This window comes from Aedes aegypti, unplaced genomic scaffold, assembly GCF_002204515.2.
Source record: "Aedes aegypti strain LVP_AGWG unplaced genomic scaffold, AaegL5.0 Primary Assembly AGWG_AaegL5_hic_scaff_1138_PBJ_arrow, whole genome shotgun sequence".
In the NCBI taxonomy this organism is placed as follows: domain Eukaryota; kingdom Metazoa; phylum Arthropoda; class Insecta; order Diptera; family Culicidae; genus Aedes; species Aedes aegypti.
In genome coordinates, this window is record NW_018734557.1 from 95,702 (window position 1) to 113,480 (window position 17,779).

At 39.5% G+C, this 17,779-nt stretch overlaps 2 protein-coding genes and 1 long non-coding RNA gene across 4 annotated transcripts; 2 read left to right on the top strand and 1 right to left on the bottom strand.

Moving 5' to 3' along the window:
- Positions 1-6,177: 6,177 nt before the first annotated feature.
- Positions 6,178-7,836, top strand: LOC110680267 (growth arrest and DNA damage-inducible proteins-interacting protein 1-like). Its single transcript, XM_021856087.1, has 2 exons — positions 6,178-6,650; positions 7,267-7,836. Exons 1-2 carry the CDS (start codon positions 6,305-6,307, stop codon positions 7,746-7,748), a joined length of 828 nt encoding a protein of 275 aa, XP_021711779.1. The 5' UTR covers positions 6,178-6,304; the 3' UTR covers positions 7,749-7,836.
- On the bottom strand, positions 7,760-9,564 carry LOC110680268 (ER membrane protein complex subunit 10-like). The gene is made up of 4 exons (XM_021856088.1): positions 9,395-9,564; positions 9,070-9,333; positions 8,000-8,290; positions 7,760-7,939 (listed from the first exon to the last, which is right to left on the bottom strand). The coding sequence occupies exons 1-4, from the start codon at positions 9,449-9,451 to the stop codon at positions 7,859-7,861; spliced, it is 693 nt and encodes a 230-aa protein (XP_021711780.1). The 5' UTR covers positions 9,452-9,564; the 3' UTR covers positions 7,760-7,858.
- An 832-nt stretch (positions 9,565-10,396) lies between these two features.
- On the top strand, positions 10,397-11,915 carry LOC110680271. 2 transcript variants are annotated; one of them, XR_002502810.1, is made up of 3 exons: positions 10,426-10,694; positions 10,753-11,767; positions 11,826-11,915. It is a non-coding gene; the product is annotated as an uncharacterized LOC110680271 (long non-coding RNA). The 2 variants fall into 2 exon arrangements; XR_002502809.1 differs by having other exon boundaries at positions 10,397-10,694; positions 10,753-11,899.
- Positions 11,916-17,779: the final 5,864 nt, after the last annotated feature.

Here is a 17,779-nt window from a genome sequence, read left to right on the forward strand (position 1 = left end):
ATAGTAATGAATATTCATTGCTATAAATCAACTTTTTCAGCGATTTTCTGCACAATTAAAAATACACAATGCTTAAATTTATGATATAAAATTGATTTATTGTATGACAAAACAAGATTGCATTTTTCTTATTGTTTACTTTTTGGAGATGAGGCCTTTTCAATTGTTAGTCTTGAATTTTGGATGGATTTGCGGAAGAAATCATGAGGGATTTTTGTATGAAACCCGGAATGATTTCTGGAAAAATCTTCAAAAGATATTCAGAAGATTCCCTGATCTTTTGAAAGAAATCCATCCCTTTGGAAAGCAACCATAGAAACATTTTCGACAAAATTCCAGGGAAATTTCATGGAAAAAAATAGTCCGGAATGATGTCCATAAAAATCCGAGAGGAATTTCCGAGATAATCCAAAAGCTGGAAGATTTTCGGAAGAACCACAGAGCGATTAGAGAGATGACCTTAATAGTTTCAGAAGGATTTTTGAACGAAACTAAGAGGATTTTTTGAGAGATTTCTGGAAGAACTCAGAATGGTTTTTCGGAAGAATCTCACAAGAATTCTTGGAAGATTCTCTGAAAGATTTTCCGTAGTATCAAAAAGAAATGGCAAGAGGAATTCAAGAAGCATATTCGGACGGAACAACCCGAGATAGGTTTATGAATGAACTATACATGGATTTTCCGAAGAATCTCAGGAGGATTTTCAGAAGAATCTCAGAGAACTGTGGAATTTCTTGAAGAATCATCTTTTATTTCATGTCTGAGCACACATATCTAAAAAACAGCTTTTCTTAAAGCAAAGATTGTTTCTTGGGAATTGTCCCTCTGTCACTGTTTCGTTCCGTATACTATAGTTGAACTATAGTTAATCGCGTTCAAATGAACACAGAATGACAATTTCATTTGTTGATACCCTGATATACATAATTGCAGAAGGTTGTTTCTGGATTGAAGCTATTTTTCATTAACATTTCAGTTGCTTAGATCAGCACTCCGTACTTGTAGTAGATAATGGTTTATATTTGATTGGGGACAAATTAAAATGGTAATCGTAATAAAACATGTGGTCAATTTTAGCGTGTGTAACATTGAATCGAAACATGCTATAATAAAACGAATAAACTCAACACATCCAGCAGAGAGCTTTGACATGTAGTTGTGTTCGGGTCGAGTGGGATACTTTCGGCATAGGCTAGGAGAAGTGGATGAACAAGGATGAATCTGTCATTCAAATACTTGTCAATTTTCATACAAAATCTACTTTTTCTCAGCGATAAGTTCATCCCTCATTCATGCTAGGTGAACCACTTCCCCTAGCCTATGATTAGTAGAGCGAGAGAAAGGAGGAGAGATTATCTAGACGTTCGCCTTCGGATGATTGGCAACGACGCGGTGTGTGTATCGGAAATGAACGTGGAAGGAGAGAACATAAACTGCGGCTCTCGTCGGAGAGACCAATGGAAAAAAAATGAAGCTAGAAACGAACTCAAGCTGTACCGCTCAGGGATGGGAAATGTACTGTAGCAAACATTTACCACCTCGACATTCACATTTTTCTACACGACCATCACAATCCAAAGCAAACCATGACCGTTCAAAACAAAAAAATGTCACGGCTCTTCAAAACTGTAATCTTCTTCTTCACAACGTTTTTTCAAACCCGAATGCGAAATGACTCGAGCACATTGGTGACCCGATTTTTCCGGTTTTCAGGGTTTTGCATTTTTTTGAAATTGAACTTGTCAATATGTATTGCAACGGAATGATTGTGCTCTTGCTATTAGCGTCAATAGATTTCAATTAGTTGAAAACACAAGCGAATTATTAGCGATTGAATCATTTAACATTTTTTCAATCATTCACCTCAAGATGGCTGCCTGAAAACGATCATAGTGGAGAGACAAAAACATTCAAGCAGTGTGTGAACCGTTGGCAGCGCAACGCCTGATGGTATTGATGCTGCTGCTGCTTTGTGTTTTGGTTGACTGGCAGAATCGATGAACTGTGATAAATAGTGGTCATAGTTCCCAAACCTGGTACCGCTACTCGGTACCGAGCATCGTGAGAGGTTTAAAGACTTCGCAATGTCGTCGTTTTGTACCTCGGCTCGTAGCGCGCTTAGCGTAGGCGTGGCTACTGGTGACTCGGATCATTCTGTTGGTGAATGTTTGCTCGATAGCACGTGTTTCGTTAGAAGTGTCGCGTTTCTAACAGCGATGTAATAGTTTAATGTTCGGGTCAGGAAAACTGTTTCGGCGAATTTAAGATAAATTATATATCGTCACGACAGTAGTTACTTACTTATTTGGCTTTACATCAATGATCTTGATAAAACCTCGCCAACAACATTTCACCAATTCACTCGGTTCATGGCCGCTTCTCTCCATCCTCGACTGCGACCCACGCTCTCCAGGTCCTGGTGCAACTGGTCAATCCACCTAGCTCGCTGCGCCCCACGTCTTCTTGTTTCGACCGGATTCATAGCGAACACCATCTTTACAGGGTCCGGCATTCTTGCAACATGCCCTGCCCAGCGTATCCTTCCAGCTTTAGCTACCTTCACGATACTGGGTTCGCCGTAGAGTTTGTGTGGTACCAATATCCCTAATATAGAAACCTTGGTAATTTGCCACAAAACCCGATCATCTATTTCGGTCGGCAGCCCGATTACCGCCAAGTACTCGGTGTAGTATAGCGGTATCTTCGAATTGTTTACGGAATCTCGTAACTATTATTCGCTTTGATAGCAGCCCCGGTTTATTCCTGTATGATTACCTCTAAACGTTCGCACCATCGAACCTGTCCAGCACACCTCATGCAGCGCTACGATGCCGAAACCACGGATCTTCAGTACATCGGAGAGTATGCGTGTGCTTCCGATGAAGTTGAGAGGTTTGCAGTTCCAAGTACCGATTTTACAATCGCTAGTCCATTTCCGTCGCTGTGGTCTTTGCCGATTGTTCCTCGTTAACGTTCCTGTGCTGATGTGTTTTTATGAGTTTTTATGGTTGGCTTGCAGGGCCTGACGCCAACCCCCTAGATTTCCGGAGGACCATTCCCCCTAAATATTTGGAGGGTCATAGTGCGCAGTTTAGCTTAGAGTCCTTCTCTGGCACTTGGACGATGATCAGCCGCCCCTGACATGGGGTTGGTTCATATATTTCATAACGCATAAATTGGCCATTTTGGACACCCACCCACCCCCTCGTGACGCTTTTTGTATTGATACTCTACAATTTTTGTATGAGCCGTAACAACGTTAGGACACCCCCCCACCCCCTAAAGCGTTATGAAATTTGTGAATGAGACCATGGGGAACAGACGCTGTTGTGAGCCGCTCCTATCATGGAGAAAAGACGCTTTGATAAGCTACACCCTTAGAAGAGAGGAGGCCCCTTCCCTGTCAGCATACGACCAAAGTTCCCACCGGGGTTGGTTATCCGATCTTCCCCAAGGTTACTCGTACCCCGGCCAGTATACTATATATATAGCAATCCTTCATAAGAGAGATTCGCGGAAGCTGACATTTCTGTCAAAGCGTGAGCCAAACGAACATGCGTTATGTTTGTTTCGAACTTTTTCTTGAGGGGTAATGTAAGCAGCTTGAAGTTATTTCGGTAAAATAAAAAATATTTTCTTTTTTTTTTTATTTATTTAATGCGATATTTTATTTTTGATTTATTTTTGCTGTTTATTAGTTTTGATATGTAGTTCAAAGATCTATAATGAAACAAAATACACAAAATTTTAGCAATGAGAAGGTCATGTCCAAGTTACAATATTATTCTCGATGCTGAGCAAACACGGTCTGTTGCCAAATCATTCTGTTTTACTTCCGCCAATCTCTTATAAAGGATCCCAAGGCCAGTGCTGATTACAATAGTCCATTTTACAAAACGGCAACACTCATGATATTGCTGTTACTTCCACTCGTTACGACACCGCCTGCTGTCAAATTTTCATTAAAAATATGAGCGATCAGCTGTTCAAAAACGTCTCGTAAACTGGACTAGGGAAGGTGTACCGGTATTCACCATGTACCACACTGAAAATAATCCACACGTTCGATCCACATTCTTTTCAACGTGGATCTGTCGTGTCAAATGGCAAGGTGAAATAACGTGTAAAACTTGTAATTCTGTTAAGGTTTGGCTTTGGTTCGATAGCAAAGGCTTTTACATACAATTTCAACGTGTTTTACGATTGCGATATCAATCACTAGTAGAACTAGTTTGCCTAACATGACAAGGACTAACATTTACTATCCACGCGTGACATGTTTGGCAACATGTTATATTTTGAGAAACCGTGCGCCCGTAATGCCTGGTATCAGAGAACCAAGAAATCGCTAGCAAAATCTGCAGCAAACTTTTCGAAAATTTGAAAATTAACGTGTTTTACATTTGAATTCGGATTGCCGATAGCGACTGGTTTTACACCATCGATTGATGTGTTTTACAATTAGTGAAAATTCTCGTGTGAAACACATTGATCGAGCTTGTAGAATGTTTTCAGTGCAGTTATTCGCCACCCCAGATTTTATACCATTTTACTACATACACGCAAAAAAATTGTGCGGTAAAAACTACCATTTTAGGGGGTTAACTTAAGCGCTCGCACCGGCAATTTTCAGCAGACCAGAAATGCGCTCGATTTTACCATGTCTTTAGTTGGAATCAAATTGTTGTAAATTATTTCCGTCAAATGTACCAGTAATGCGGTGGGGTGTACCGTAAACATAGTAAATTGGTCTGAATTTCCATGGTAGTTTTAAGAATGGGCGTAGTCAGCTAAAATAGTTATTTTTACCACAGATTTTGTTCCCGTGTATATGATTGCCAACTGTTTAGTGTTCGCTAAATTGCTTTAAGATGATACGGAAACATTCTTGGAAACCGCAAAATTTTCTCAGAAAATAATAATAAAAAAATCATTTTCCTTAAAATGTTTGCTCTTCTTCTTCTTCTTTCTGGCGTTACGTCCCAACTGGGACAAAGCCTGCTTCTCAGATTAGTGTTCTTATGAGCACTTCCACAGTTATTAAAACTGAGAGCTTTCTTTGCCGATTGACCATTTTTGCATGTGTATATCGTGTGGCAGGTACGATGATACTCTATGCCCTGGGAATCGAGAAAATTTCCTTTACGAAAAGATCCTCGATCAGCGGGATTCGAACCTACGACCCTCAGCATGGTCATGCTGAATAGCTGCGCGTTTACCGCTACGGCTATCTGGGTCCCTAAAAAATTTTTGCTCCTTTGCACCTATTTTTCGCCACCTGTTCCTGATTCGCCACCCTACATAAGAAATCAACGTAAGTGGCGAATTTAGGAACCGAAATTAATATCGTGGCGAATACTGGTGCAAGTGGTCCAGTAGTCGCCACCTGGGAGGGAGAAACCAATACTAAATTTCTGTACGTCATAGTGAGCCGAGATTCCGCTGTCACGAACTGTCGCTGTGAGCCCAGATCTCAAACATTGGACTAACATGGAAAAAGCGCGCAACTGATTAAAACACATTTTCGCATTTCATCAAAAGTGACAAAAATTGAATGAAAATCAATTCATGCACAAAATGTAAGTAATGTCACGTGAGCATCTTCCAACTGATTGAATATAAAGCATTGAAAAACGCATCGTTTTACTTTTTCCAATGAAAATTATTATTTATTGCATAGAAAACTGTGGCCCTTTTTCCATGTTTGTCAGGAAAGATCGAAAGTACACAACAAAAGGAAACGCTCTTGGTTTTATAGGGTGTAAGACCCTACACAGCGGTTTTCCCCAAGCCTGCCTTGATTGTTGTTGGCAAGCTGGAGTTATCTTGCAGTTCAAACAAACGTTGTTCTATATTTCGTGTGTAGTATCGGTGCCTCCCTCCCAGGTCGCCACCACCATTTTTAATACAAAAACAAAGTTTCTGATTAGTTTTTATATTTTCCCTGCTGAGCATGGATTGAAAGCTTTCGTTTGATGTATTGACAGTAACCAAAGGTCTTTTGATTCATAAATAAACAATATTTTTCCTTAGGGTGGCCAAAACTGGTACACTTACCCTATAAAAAATCGTTGAAAATTTTTTTCGACTTTCCTAGCCTAACACCTCCGATAACTCGTGAGTGAAATATTTCCAATATTTCACACCTCTCCCTCGCCACTCCTGGAGCCTCCTGAGTCCTTAACCGTAGCCTAAACGTCAAAATTAGCAAAACAAAAACGAGGTTTTTCTTACACAACTTTTAGTTAAGTGAATAGTTTTCAAAGAATCATACTTAAATCACTAAAATACCACCGCCGGTAAGATGGCTTCGATCCGGTTATTCACCGCCAGCCCGAGCAATCGAGTTTTCATGGGATACCTACGGTTTCCCCGTTTCTACGCGTCCCAAGCCACCAAAGGAACAGCTGAAGAGCCCTCTGCCGAATCCGATCTGCCGGTAACCTTTGTGGAAGATGAAGATCTACAAGCAGCCCGAGAGGCACGGATCGAGCAGCTTCGGAATAAATCTCGCCTGTTGCCACAGCATCGGAACATGCTCCACAACCAGCTACCTTACGAGCAGTCCCAATCGTGGATTCACGAAACCGTCAAGTACAAACGCATGATGTTGGGTCGATATGGACTGGAAGGAAGCAAGGTCGATCCACGTAAGTTTCCCTTAAGAGCCAGTTTGCGCGAAGGTTAACCTCCTTTGCAAGGGCTGGTAGCAGGTCTCAATGTAGGGACTTGGAACTCTATTTCAATGCAAATCTGTAAAGTCCTTTTTTTATAATGGAGGGTCTAGGAAGTTTCTTTTTCAACCAAAACTTTGGAAAGTCACTATCTATTCTAGAGGCTGTAAAGAAACCTTCATGGACTCTTAATTATTCTACATGAAATCCTTTTTAGACTCCCTGAGAAAAAGCTAAAGGAATTCTAGTGATAAATCCAAAGCCAGAGATTTCTTCTGAAATACTTTTGAGAGCTCCCCTAGAGATTTCTCACATACTCATCCACAAATTCCTCCAATGATTTTTTTAAAGGAATATTCAAAGGAATTTATCTAAATTTTTCCAGGAAATTCAACGAAACTATATCCTGATTATTAATGTCCTTTATTAGAGCATTTTCTGAACCTAGATTGTTGTTTGTTAAAACAGGGAAAAACCTGGAAATATCAGAGAATTTCATTTTTATAAACGATTTGATTTTTGTAAATTTAATTTGATCATTAATCGCTCAATTAATCATTGATTTAATTCTGCTAATACATGATTATCACAGGTGTTTGCTTTCCCACAAAACAAGAAAGGCTCGAAAAAACCGAATACGAACGCGTGGCTTACCGAAACACCCTCCAGGAGATGATGGCCGAGAACAAGAAATCGAAGGAAGAGAAGGACACTCGGATCCGGGCTCGTGAAGACGACGTAGCCAAAAAGATGGAAAAACTGGACAAATGGGTGGCTGATTTGAATGCCAGAATCGCCAAGAAGGAAGCCGAAGCCCGCGCAGCCAAGGAACGAAAGGATCGTTTGGTGGAGGAAGTGCGACGCCACTTTGGATTCCGGATTGACCCACGGGACGAACGATTCCAGGAGATGTTGGCCCAGAAGGAGAAGGCAGATCGCAAGAAGGTCAAGGAAGCCAAGAGGAAGGAGAAGGAGGTCAAGATGATGGAGAAGCTGAAGAAGCGGACGGCCGATCTGGAAGATGGTGAAGGCAAAGCTTCGACAGAAGACGCTGAGGAAGTCGAGAAAAAGTAAGAAGAGTATTGTTCAATGTCAAGTGTAGCGAATCATGTTTTATTAGATGGGAAGAGAATTGCTACTAATAAATTAAAATATGATAAAGCGCGTTGATTTTTTATTTGGCTTTAACGCTGTCCTCCCGCGGCTTCTGGATTAGTGGCTCCAGAAATAAGAACCAGAATTGCAACTGGAACGATGTACATCCACTGAAATGCAAAGATAATGTTTAACCAGAATTGAACATTGAATCGTCACCTGACACTTACATATTTTGCAAAGAAACCTCGATTATCTTTGGTTTCACCACGCTCCCGAGCTTCCCGCTCGCGTTCCATCTTCTGAATGAAGCTAGCAGTGTCCGGAATCGGAGCGCTTTCCATCGGTTTCACATAAACGTCGGTGTTGAAATCGTCCAGTGCCTCAAAATCCCGAGCGGTCAAGTCGCGGCAGTTATCCGTATTGCCGTTGTTCACCGACTGCGTGACCGCAGTAACCGATCCAGCGTGATCCAACGATACCCACAGCACATCTGCCAGCTGGGATTTGGCCAGCGCACACTAAAAACGTGAAAAATGTAGAATTACCACTCCTACAAAGTTAAATGACCATTAGCCTGGGACAGTTATATGGAACATATGAATTCTCGCTGCAGTTTATTTTTCTAATTCTATTATGGACCCATAACAACTGTGCAAAATTTCAACTGGATCGGTAAAGCTATAATTAAGCGCTACCGGTTCAAAATTTGTATGGGTTTTACTATCGGAAAACTTATTTTTACAAAGAAAAATCGCCAAAGTCATCCTTTGACCTCTGGACAAAAAAAAATCTGATTGCAGACCCCAATGAAATTTTGCGATCAGTTGACTAGATTGTTTTTTAGTTCAAATTATTGATAATTGTTACTGGAATATGTATGTGTAATTTTATACACACTTTACACCAAATCCGTCAAAAGAATTGTTTCAAAAGGCCTTCCGCTGATTGTGGGCAGTGATGCCATTGCAGGTATCATTTGAGAGCCTCCAGTCTGATGGAATATGTAAGTAGTACAGATCTTGGATTACTTAACATAGGCAATCGCCCAACCTTCATGGTATCTGCTAGAGAATAAGTGTTAGACATAACGCTCTGCTCGAATAGAATCAGTCACGAGTTGACGAATTGGCATGTATCAGATGAGGAATCATTATCTGACCATCGCTACATCTTTGAACATTCGAATGTAACTGTGCAGACTTTGCGTTATAGGAATCCCCGCTCAACAAACTGGGAACTGCGACCAAATTTCATGGATATGTTATGTCCCATACTAATGACCTTCAAGAACACCTACCGCCTTGGACGAAGTCAAAAACTTGGACCGGGTTCCATCGGCTTCCAGAACGTGAGCCTCCAACCTGTACAGTCGATTCTCTTCCGCCAGCTTGCGGAGTTGGTTCCGCTCGTGAACCGTAAGTGGTTCCTGCGATACGGCCGATGCCCCGCTATTCAGACTGGTAATAGTAACATTTCCGCGGCTGGTAAACTTTTGCGGTTCGTGGACATCCAGCGCGTGGTACAACTCGATATTGAGCCATCCATCGTACTCAAGATGAGACTGGTGGGTAGAAGAAAACCTCTTATTTGTGGAAGATTACTTATCAACAATTGTTACCTACCGCCTGAATCACTAAGACTAGACTGCACAGTACTGTGAACAGTATTCTTTGAACCATTGTTGGATAATTTATTGAAAACTAATTGCTTTTTTAGGAGCAACTTCTTCAGAATAAAATTATTGATTAGAAAATTCAGCAAATCGGCTGATTTTGTTGACGTTTCGTGAGTGACATTTCAACTTTCGTTCATCTGTCAGATGAAATATTTCTCACTCACAAAGTGGAAGCAATGGCATGTTTCCTCTCGTATCGAGTATTGTTTCATTTACAATAATTGAATTTGGCTATTGTCGAATTCGTTTTTGAACCCAGGTTGGAACTGGCGCAACCCGTTCTGAATCACAGTTTCAACCCCAACCCGATTCAGGTTCGACCGGACTACAATTTGTTTGACGTTTGTTTGTTTATGTGTTGATCACCGACCCAGTTCCTAAAAACGAAAACGACATATGTTTGGACCTGGGAGGGAGAAACCAATACAAAATTTCTGTACGTCATGAGCCTATGCATGCTATAAAACGTTTGACTTTTACTGTGCGCCCTGTTTTCAAGTTGCCCGTGAGAGAGAGCGAGACAGCACCAACACACGGCGCACAGTAAAAGTCATGAGAACAAAAGAATTTATGGCACGTACAGAGGCTCATAGTGAGCCGGGATTCCGCTGTCACGAACTGTCACTGTGAGCCCAGATCTCAAACATTGGACTAACATGGAAAAAGCGCGTAACTGATTAAAACACATTTTCGCATTTCATCAAAAGTGACAAAAATCGAATGAAAATCAATTCATGCACACAATGTAAGTAATGTCACGTGAGCACCTTTCAATCGGATTGAATATAAAGCATTGAAAAACGCATCGTTTTACTTTTCCAATAAAAATGAATATTTAGTGCATAGAAAACTGTGGCCCTTTTTCCATGTTTGTCAGGAAAAAACGATAATACACAACAAAATAAAACTAGCGATTTTCCCCAAGCCTGCCTTGATTGTTGTTGGCAAGCTGGAGTTATCTTGCAGTTCAAACAAACATTGTTCTATATTTCGTGTGTATTATCGATGCCTCACTCCCAGGTTTGGACATTGAAAACCTATCAGAAAAGTTCCTTTCGTCATACGGTCTCCAACCCGTACCTTCGAATGTTATCAAATTTGTGAAAGCGTTGGAATAACCCGGTGTTGGAAATAAAATATTCTGTGAAACCGGCAACACGGGCTGACGATGCAAAAGCGGAATAGTATAAAATATCATTGTTGGTAGGAGGTCTATTTGAAGACAGCGCGAGATAAAATACCAAAATGTATGTATATAATAAGTTAGATTTAAAATATATTTAAGTAAAATAAATTGAATTTCAGCATTGAAGCTGCTATTGAGAATGCTGCTCTCAGTCTTTGGTTTATCGCGGCAAATGTGACTTCCTCCCCAACAAACTTCAATGATTTTGCGGAATCATTTGCAGTAGTAAGAGCACAATGGACCCGCGGCTTCAGCAAATAGAAGCAGAAGGCAACCTATGGCGGAAATATTGTGATGATGAAGAACGGCGCATCGATGAAGAATATGAGCGTCGGCTTGCTGAAATCGATGCAGAATACGAGGAAGCTGCTAGGAAAATTCGACAGAAATTCTCCCAAAAGACGGATGCAGTGAAAAGGCAGTTTTGTGAAGTTAATTCATTCACAAAACCTTCCACACAACTCGCCTGTACTTCTGAACAACAAAGCAGTGCACCTATCCCTCATCGACGAACATCAGCACGTCATTCAAGTTCAATCGCGGCATCTGTAGAGGTGCACATTAACGATATAAGATCGTCACAGGTGGTACAATCAGCTGTTCCACAAAATGTGTTAACAGTGTCTAGTGGTCAGAATAAAGTTTGCCATCTCGAGAACACGGATCCTAAAACTGTAAATATGCCCAAACTATACATGGCAGGAAAGTATGCATTTGAAAGGCAGCCAACCATCCAATTTCTATTATGTGAAATAATTATCAAATGTGAAGTCTGTGGAACAGTGGCGTTAACAACAGATAGAGCAACAACAACGAAAACGTACATCGAGATCTTCGATCCCGGGGGAGCGTTTGTTTTTTTTCTCTCAGCTCAGTTCGATAGCTACACGCGTTGCGACGATTGTTTTTTGCCATTCTGAGTGATCAATCATATCGTTCAATTGTTGTCATTCCATGTGAATGTGGCAATCAAATGGTCAGACCTGTTACCTGTTTCACGGGTGGGAGAATGTTGGAAATAAAATATTCTGTGAAACCGGCAACACGGGCTGACGATGCAAAAGCGGAATAGTATAAAATATCATTGTTGGTAGGAGGTCTATTTGAAGACAGCGCGAGATAAAATACCAAAATGTATGTATATAATAAGTTAGATTTAAAATATATTTAAGTAAAATAAATTGAATTTCAGCATTGAAGCTGCTATTGAGAATGCTGCTCTCAGTCTTTGGTTTATCGCGGCAAATGTGACTTCCTCCCCAACACCCGGAATTGTTTCTGGAGAAGGATTGGGAAGAGTGTATGATCAAGTCCTATATGTTCAGTTTGTACGTGGACTAAGGGCTTGTTCTACCCGTAATGCGGGTAAGGACTGTTCATTTTATAAAGTGGACACTTTGTTTATGCTATATCTTTTTTATTTATTGATAAAATCGTAATCGGTTCTCTGTGTATCGTTGACCTATTATTCTAAAATGCTATGAAAATATAAAATCTTTGAAAATGCTTTTGGTTGAAGAGCTAAATAGTTTTTCAAAAAACTCTTAAAAAAAGCTGTCCGTCAAAGTTTAACATTATTTTTCGCAAAACAAAAATCCTTATTTTTATGAACAAATTGTATGTTTGTATCCTTTACTATTCTACTAAAGGTAAAGCTTTAAAAATATCAATTATTGTCGCACCGCCACCAAACCGGATCGCGCCAGTGAGACTCGCGACGCGCCTCAACTCGCGCGATTTTGAAATCAGTTTTTTAGTGTGGCGCTGCATTCTTACGATTTTTATGAACACAGCGCACTATTCACATATTAGCTGCGACGCACGGAGCCCGAGAAAACAATAATTATAAATAAATGTTGGTCTTGATTTCTACCGGATACATAATATATTCCACCATTCTATGACATTAGGTAACTTTAGTGATTTACCCATTTATGGCCAAATTTGCTGATACACCATCCTTTCACTCCCAGCAAACGAGAAAAGTAAAAAGCGTGTTCAAAACTAGTTTGGATTACTAAAGAAACTATATTAGTATAAACGAAAGCTAAATCGTGAGATTAAACTACAGTCTTAAGCACAGACAAACAGACGTAACACTTAGAACAAATCCTGATCAAAATCATAGTCACGATGACATGTACGCCCAATGCTAAAATCGGTGTGTTTGGCCGATGGACCAACAGATGGCGGTAGTGTGTAAACGTCAAACGCGAACAAAAACGATGCGAGCGCTGCGGGTGGTGGATTGGCCACCTACCATATATTTGAATCGGCCGTTAAAAAGGTGGTCGATAGACATCGATGAGAGTGTGACGTCTGTTTGTCTGTGGTCTTAAGTATACATTTTACTGTTTATGGTAGTTTTACTAAAAAGTCTCATACTTTTAAAATCATGTACGCATATTTATCGATCTACAGCAAATTGTAAACAGTTTTCTCCGAATTTTTCAATTGGTAATCTCAGAATAACATATTATGAAAATAATATGTGGAAAATATAATCGATTTTATTACAGCAGTGTTGCCAATTTTGATGATAGTCAATGTACTTTGATAGGTCTTCTAAGAATAAAACAATTGTGTTTCTGTTGTGCTTTGAATGTGACGTGGGGACTTATTAAGTAACTCTATGAAGGCGTAAGTTATTTTTCATATTAATACTATATTAGGACTTCCGTCAGGACGTACTTTTACACAACAAATTCTACTCATATCAATTCCCATCAAATTTAAAACAAAAAATCTTAAAAAATATACGGGAAAATTGATTTTATATTATCTGTAAAATTGTTGCTCCAAAAATAACTTGATTTTTTCCATCAGGCTTCTGATTGATGATGCTTTCGAAGAACAAGCCTTTTTTGAAAATAGAAAATATAAATTATCGAATTTTTCAGCCAATTTCTTACAATCATTGATTTTGATAACCTCAAAAAATCGACCGATCTAATCGTTGTTCCATATTCGTGTGAAATTTAATTATTTTGGAGAATTTTTATTATCATAACATTGTACAATACTAGTCGAACGATGTGCAAAAAACCGATTGAAATTTCATTGATTAATAAGAAAGATACAGCATGCACAAGGTGTCCACTTTATAAAATAAACAGTCCTTAGATCACCTTTTCGTGGTGCGTTACGGGGTAACCCAAGTAACATTAGTAGCTGAACAACAGTTTATTTAACTGATATAAGCTTAAGAGTGATTTGTTCAGCTCTTGTTCAGCAAAAATGTTTGTTGGGAAGATCTACCATTTGAACCCTAGTCTCATCTTGTTTGTCGGGCTAGGGTAATATGTTCTGGTAATTCAAGGATTCGCGGTACAAAGTCCTTGCTACTGGCAACAGTTTCTGAAAATTAATCTATTTTACCTAGCAGATGGTTAAAAAGACAATTTACACCGTCTTCAGCACATAGGCTGCACAGACTGAACGATCACTAACATTAGGCAACGGACAACACGAAACACCCAGTAGCCCAGCGATGAATTTTTCGTTTGACGAAAAGTTTTCACCGACTGGAGCGGGAATCGAACCCACACCCCGTGGCACAATACGCCTAGACGACTGACGCCACTAACCGCAAGGCCACGAAGCCCGGAGTTGGTCAGTCCCGAGACTACACTTGAAGTTCGGATAAAAATCATGAGTATTAACTCAACAAGGACTGTAAGTACTGGTAATTCAAGGACTCACGTGAATTCTGATTATTAAACAAATTTTATAGCTTGATTCGGTTTTGCTGCTAGCATAAAGCCCCTTTTTTCTAGTATTTTTCTGGGACTAAACTAAAAGCGAAACAAGGATGGGACTAGAGTTCCGTTGCATGGCCAAATATCAGTAGTACCGATTTGGTTTCTCAGAAATTTAATCGATTATGTTTGCTAAGGGGCGCGCCTTCGCTGAGATGTAAATTTCTATGAAGGGTGTAAATAGCGAGATCTTTTCATCATAGTCGATTTGTATCAATATCTGAGGAATCAAAACAAGAACTGTACAGAAATCGATGATTTATTACCTATCAATGGAAATGGAGTAATGCGACATGCACTATACACTAAGGATACGGGTAATGCCACAATAGATCTTAATACTGGTCGCAGTGGCGCATCCGAACAGAGAGAAAAAAAAAATTTCATAACGCTGAAAGGGTTGGGTGGGTATCCTCACGATGTTACGGCTCATACAGATTTTGTAGAATATCCATATAAAAAGCGCAACAAGGGGGTGGGTGGGTGTCAAGGATGGTAATTTTCGGCGTTATGAAAAATATGAATGAACCCTAATTTGTAGCATTTTATTGTAAATATTGTCGAGACATTTGAGACAGTTGAAAGAGACCAAAAATAAATCATAAGTTCAAACAGCACAAGCTCAGAGGTGACTACGATGATTTTGATGGAAAATTTTCTGATAAATGGACCTGGATTTTCCAGGGATCAATTTTTTTCTTGCAATGCGTAATAATGAGAGCACCAGTACTTACACATTGAGGATGCTACTGATCCCGAGTAGCGTCTGTTAGTTCCCTGTATAAATACAGCTGTTCTTGCAATAACGGAAAAGCATCTGCAGGCGGTCAATCATGCTCATGCTCATGGAACATGAGTGAAACATTAGTTTGTGTCATTTTACCTCACTACACCTTTTGAACATAATACAAACAACGCGTTGCGTTGGTTTGAATAAAAGTATCATTTACTATAAAGCTTCTGATATTTAGCTTCAGTAATTTCAAGTAATGAAAATAATGTCAGATTTAATATTGGGTCTTTCACGAGTGATTAGATTTCTGTGATTATTTTTACATCCCTCCAAGCATGATTTGGCTGTGAAATTTTCCCCCGATAAGACTCAACCAAAGACAAAATAAAGACGTAGGACTTCCATATAAAATGACTTTATTTTTGGGATCATGAAGTACTAGAATAGCAAACACAATACCTACATTTGTATCTGCCTTGCAAAGCTGAAATCTAATTCATCTCGCTACCCGCAAAATTCAAATCCGCGTTGCCATGTGATAATAAATAAACAATTGTTGATTCGCCGTCTGTTGCATCGACAGTTGCAAAACTCGGGACAAATTCAGCATCCCATCCCATACAGTGGTTTTCCTATACCGTTTCCCGAAGACAACGACAAGTAAGTTATCGCATTTATAAACTTCTTTATACATTACTTTATCTTCCGTTTATTTTTAGATTGACCGTTTGGAAAGAATTCTGTTATAAACACGGCACGATAGTCAAAGGAAAGCTAGAGCATCGTCGAATTTGTTCTCGGCATTTTAATGCATCATGCTTCAAGGATCCGTTTGTAATTTTTATTATATTACTGTTTGTCGATATATAAGAAATACACCACAATGAAATTGTTATTCATTATTGTAGTTTCAATTAAATTTGAAAATTCATTATTGTAGTTTCAATGGATAAATAACTGGATAAATAACTGGATTAATCACATTGGAGGGTCGAAAACAATGAACATCTAGTAGAAAATGGGATGGCAGGTCTAATCCTTTTTACTTCGGCAGGGAGTTTGAAATCTCGCTTTTTGCATACAACATTAGCGTGGTGCTTCTGGTGATGGTCAACCGCGGGACGACCGGAAGGTTGAATTTTCACAAGGAAATGTCCCCATAGAAACCACCCTCCTGTTATCATGAGCAGTAACATCGCAAAGCTGATATAAAATTAGGTGTTATGTTCAAATGTCAAACTTGGGTACCGGGGACCAAATGTAGTACTAGAAGTGGTACCCGTTGTGAGCCCGAGTCCTATGTCTCTATTTGTCTCTGACTCAACGATTATCATAGTACGATTTATTGCGCACAAATCACACAATTGAGCACAGCAAGAACTTTTTAACTAGGTGAACTAACTGGCCAACTATCAAAAAGCTGAAACAACCACAGGACTGAAACGGCTGTCATCCACGAACAACTGGAGTGAAGCCAAAAATTTGGTGCTGAAAAAGGTGCTGATTTGACAGCTCGTCCAAAAATACCGTTTTAGGCACAAGACACACTAGTTTTGGAATGCGACATTCATATTTTACTTATCATTTTGGTAATAAGTGCGTAGTACATTATCTGATTTTCTGTAACTGCTAAATAATTTGACCACACTTAATTAGGCACAATAATAAACGATTGTCAATAGAATGTATTTTTCTCATAGTGTAGAACTAGCCCTCGTGCGTTAAAATACACTCAAATAAAGTTTAAAAAAAAAAAAAAAATATTTTTCTCATACGACATTTGTCGCTTTCGCGCGGGGTTTGATGAGTGCAAAGCCAAAAATGTGTTTACTCGGAACTAGCGCCAAGAACTAGCGCTACCTTCAGGGGGTTTGAAACAACCTATTTTATGACATAGCTTGCTTGTATATGTTTGCACTGCGAAATTGTATGCGAGATTTTACTGTGATAATAAAAAAATCGGGGTGAGTCAAAATGGGTGCAGAAGTCGCAATTTTTTTAAAGATTTTCTTCTCGAATTTTGGGATTTATGAAGAAATTCTGGTATAGATTGGACTCGATTATCCGGAGTATTGATTTTTTTTGCACTCCGGATAATCGAATCCTCCGAATAATCGAATCACCGGAAAAAAATAAAATCTGTGATAAAAGAACCTATATTGCTATGTGCATTTGAAATGCAAATATCAAATGCGGGAACACCAAACGCGGTAAGATTTTTAACAAGGAAGGCAAAGTCAAAGATTAATTTTCTTTGCTAGGTTGGCGGTGATATGGATCATAGTTGCTAAGTATCCTTTGATAACTTTGTGTTACCGCGATTGAAGCACAGTTTGACTGGGTTTGCACGTTAAACGCAAACAGCAATATATTACGATTCTTTTGAAAATTCTCCGTTCTGCGGTAGCCGCTAAGTTTTACCGCAGCTGTCAAAGTTCTACCGCAGCCTTGAAAATCATTGTATCATTGAACGGAACCATCTAATCAAAGTATGCTGGTAAAGTCCCAAGCTTTGAACCGCGGCAGAAAACAACAGTCATTAGCGTGGTTTCCAAGGTATCATCGCAGCCGATCGATGATGCTTTGTGAAAATCAGTAACGTGACGGCTGCGGTAGCTTTCCGTAGAACGGAAAGTTATCTCTAAAATACCAATA